The following is a 3,288-nucleotide window of genomic DNA, read 5'->3' on the forward strand; positions in this document are numbered from 1 at the left end:
GGGCCCGCGGCGGCGGATGCCGGCGGATGCGGGGCGAGGGCTGCACTCACCATCCTGCCGCGGGTCCGGGAGCCGGAGAGGAAAGAGCTCAGTGCGCAGCCGCGAGGAGCCGAGCCGCGCCGGAAGTAAAGCGGGAGCCGCGCCGCGCCGCGCCATAGAGAGGAGGGGACGCTCTGTACGCCAGGGGGTGCGGCTCTATGATCACTTGCCAGCTTTTGGATGCGGCCTGCGCTGCCCGTTCCCAAATTTGCTAAGAACTTTTTTTTCCAACTAGTCTAATAAAAGATCCCAAATTTCCCTGCAGAACCTTGCGCATCTGCTCCGAAGAAAGTTCAAGTGCAGGTATGGAGAGAGGAGGTCTGGGGTGGTGCTAACCTGGCCCCTCTTCCAGTTGTGGTCCTGGGGGGGCAGGGATCAGGCCTCCCCCAGTGCCCGTGGCTGGCAGCAAGGACTCTCACCCCCGCGGAGGACTCGCTCGTTGCTGCGACGAAGACTTTTTTGGCTGGTTTTCCAGAGCAGGACGTTGCACCCAATGGCCGAGAGAAGGGGGCTACGGGAACAGTGCTGGAAATCGAGTCTGAAGCAGCGCGAGCACGTGGTGACACGCCTGGAGAACGGGTCGGCTCCTACCAAAGAACACAACAGGAATAGGGCAGGGATGTTTAGCAAAGCAGAGGCCAAGCCCAGCGCAAGGAAACTCGCAAACGAATCGACAGAAGCATGGTAGAAAGGCAATTGTGTATACGCAGCAGTGGTCAAACAGCCGGGCCCGAGCCACACATTGCTCTTTGCACCTGCACAGTGTGTCATCGCCAGCCTTTGGCAGCGGATAAGCCTTCTGCGCTGTTGTGACTCATGTAACACCATCGTCGTCCCTATGTGTCCCTTGCGGTAGCGTCACTTCTTCAGCTGGAACGAGTTGACTGCCATGCACCTACGCCCGGGTACGTCACGGCTTTGGCATTGACACTCACTGCTTACAGCGCTCTTGAGCCAGTCAAGACTGGGAGTCGTTGCTGCAGAGAAACAGAGCAGCTTAAATCGCATCCTTGAAGGCATGGATAAAGAGATAAATCATGCCAGTTACCCATCTGGTCTCATGATAATGGATACTGGCTAATGCACTGTTGTCCTAGTGGACAACAATGAAATAACCTATCTTTCGGAGGGTGTCTTCATAGATTTCGTACGCATTAGGGCTGGAAGGGATCTTGCGAGATCATCGGGTCCAGCCCAGGGGGCAGGAAAGGCAGCTGGGGTCAGATCACCCCAGCAAGATAGGCATCCAAACATTTCTTGAACGTATGCAGAGTAGGTGCTTGCACCACGTCTTGCGGGGAGCCTGTTCCAGGCCTTGGGGGCTCGGACAATAAAGATGTTTTTCCTTACGTCCAGCCTAAAACGGTCTTGGAGGAGTTGGTGACAGTTGGGCCGTGTCATCCCTTGGGGTGCTGTGGTGAACAGGCGCTCCCACAGATCCTGATGCACACCCCGACGTACTTGTAGGCTGCCACCAGGTCCCCCCTGAGCCTGCACTTCTCCAGGTGGAAGTCTCATGGCTCTCAGCCTCTCCCCATAAGGCCTGTCCTCCTGCCCTCTGATCATGCACATGATACTCCTCTGCACTCTCTCAAGCTTCTCCACATCCTGCCTAAATTGTGGAGCCCAAAACTGGATGCACTAGTCCAGTTGTGTCATCACCAAAGCCGAGTACAGCAGGAGGATGACTTCTAGGGTCTTGCTCGAGATGCACTGGTAGATGCAAGCCAGGGTTTTGCTTGCCTTGCCGGCTGCAGCATCACACTGGTGGCTCATATTCATCTTGTGGTCACAACCCCGTCTCTTTCAGTCGTGGTGCTAGTGAGCATACCGCCGCTGAGCCTGTAACGTGGGTTTTTTTCTCCCAAGATGGAGCACCCTGCATGTCTCTGTGTTGAATGTCATCAGGTCTTGATCCGCTCCCCTCACGAGCCCATCGAGGTCGGCCTGAATCGCCAGCCTGTCCTCTAGCGTGACCGCACTTCCCCATAGTTTGGTGTCATTTTCGTTCTTAACCCTTCTCGATAAAGAGATCAGTCCCTTATACCGACACATAAGGGACATAAGCCATGTTTGTTTCCACAAGCAGACAAGTTAAAATTCGAGAAGCTAGCATTGCTTTTATAAAGGGTCGATAACTTTATGACCAATGGTATTTATTTGGTTTAGATCCTTAATTAGTTTGGTCTAATTAGATAGAGGAAAAACGAATGACAACCAGTATTGTCAAAGTGACGTTCTCTTTCCGTGCTGCGCTGCTGGCAGGCGAAGGATTCAACTGCAAAACTATCTGCCCGTGACCCTCTTCCTGAATTACTTTCCCTTGCAGATTTTATGAGTCCCACACAAAGCACCGGGTCTTTCTTTTTACTTTTATGCTGCTTAATTCTGTAAACATGTCCCATGATAATAAGGTTATCTTGAGCCTCCAAACTCACAAAAATGGAATGTATTTGCTCTCAGGTTAAAACAATCCATCATCAGGAACATATTGTAGAAGGGTATTAATGCAGCGAGATAGCAAAGATCCAAGCAGTAAAACTGATCTCTATCACCATGGGTTTTATTAGATTGGAGATTTACCCACAGAATGCAGATTTCTGGCTTTCTATCCAAAGAGACTATAAAAAGAAAATGGATAGTGTGGTAAGTTAGCTGCTTGGTTTTCTTAAAAAATAAATAGTAGACAACAAAGTAGCAGAGGACTGGCAATTGTTACTGGTACTTCAAAAGACAAGTCAAAGGATTGCTGTAGCCAAGTGTTCCCTCTACCTGCCCCCACATTCCCTTCAAGATGTAAAATATGGTGAAAAGTAAGTTTTTACCTCATTCTGTAGCTGATTTTTCAATGATCATCAGTGTCTACTTACATGCAAATATGCGCATGACTCGCGTGCATGTTAAATCGAGAAAGGGCATTTATATACATGCTCCAAGAGTGGGGGGAACAGGGGGAAGAGGGTGCTTTAATTCAAAGCCGCTTTAATTGAAGCACCCAAAGCATCACGTGCATCAGCGTCCCTGCACTGAAAAACGAAGGCCGGGGTGCTTTAATTAAAGCTCGTCAAATGAGCTTTAAAGTGCCCCACCGGACGCTGATATGTGCAACATTAGAGTCTGCTGGAGCATGGTAATTACCACGCTCCTGCAGACCTGACTAATCAAGTTGCTCTGACATGCTGCATTTACAACATGTCGGAGCAGCCTCTCTGCATGTGTATAGGTGCCCAGTTGCCACAGTCCAGAAAG

The 3,288-nt window shown here is 50.6% G+C and overlaps 1 protein-coding gene across 1 annotated transcript in view; it reads right to left on the reverse strand.

Moving 5' to 3' along the window:
• RPL37A (ribosomal protein L37a) overlaps positions 1–172 on the reverse strand; it is a 4,160-nt gene extending 3,988 nt beyond the window's left edge. The window contains exon 1 of the mRNA XM_019554646.1: positions 51–172. Coding sequence (XP_019410191.1) covers positions 51–53 — 3 coding nt within the window. The 5' untranslated portion in view covers positions 54–172. The remainder of the gene's footprint in view (positions 1–50) is intronic.
• Between the last annotated feature and the right edge of the window lie 3,116 nt (positions 173–3,288).

Source organism: Crocodylus porosus, unplaced genomic scaffold (genome assembly GCF_001723895.1).
Source record: "Crocodylus porosus isolate Cpor-Errol unplaced genomic scaffold, CroPor_comp1, whole genome shotgun sequence".
Classification (NCBI taxonomy): Eukaryota; Metazoa; Chordata; order Crocodylia; family Crocodylidae; genus Crocodylus; species Crocodylus porosus.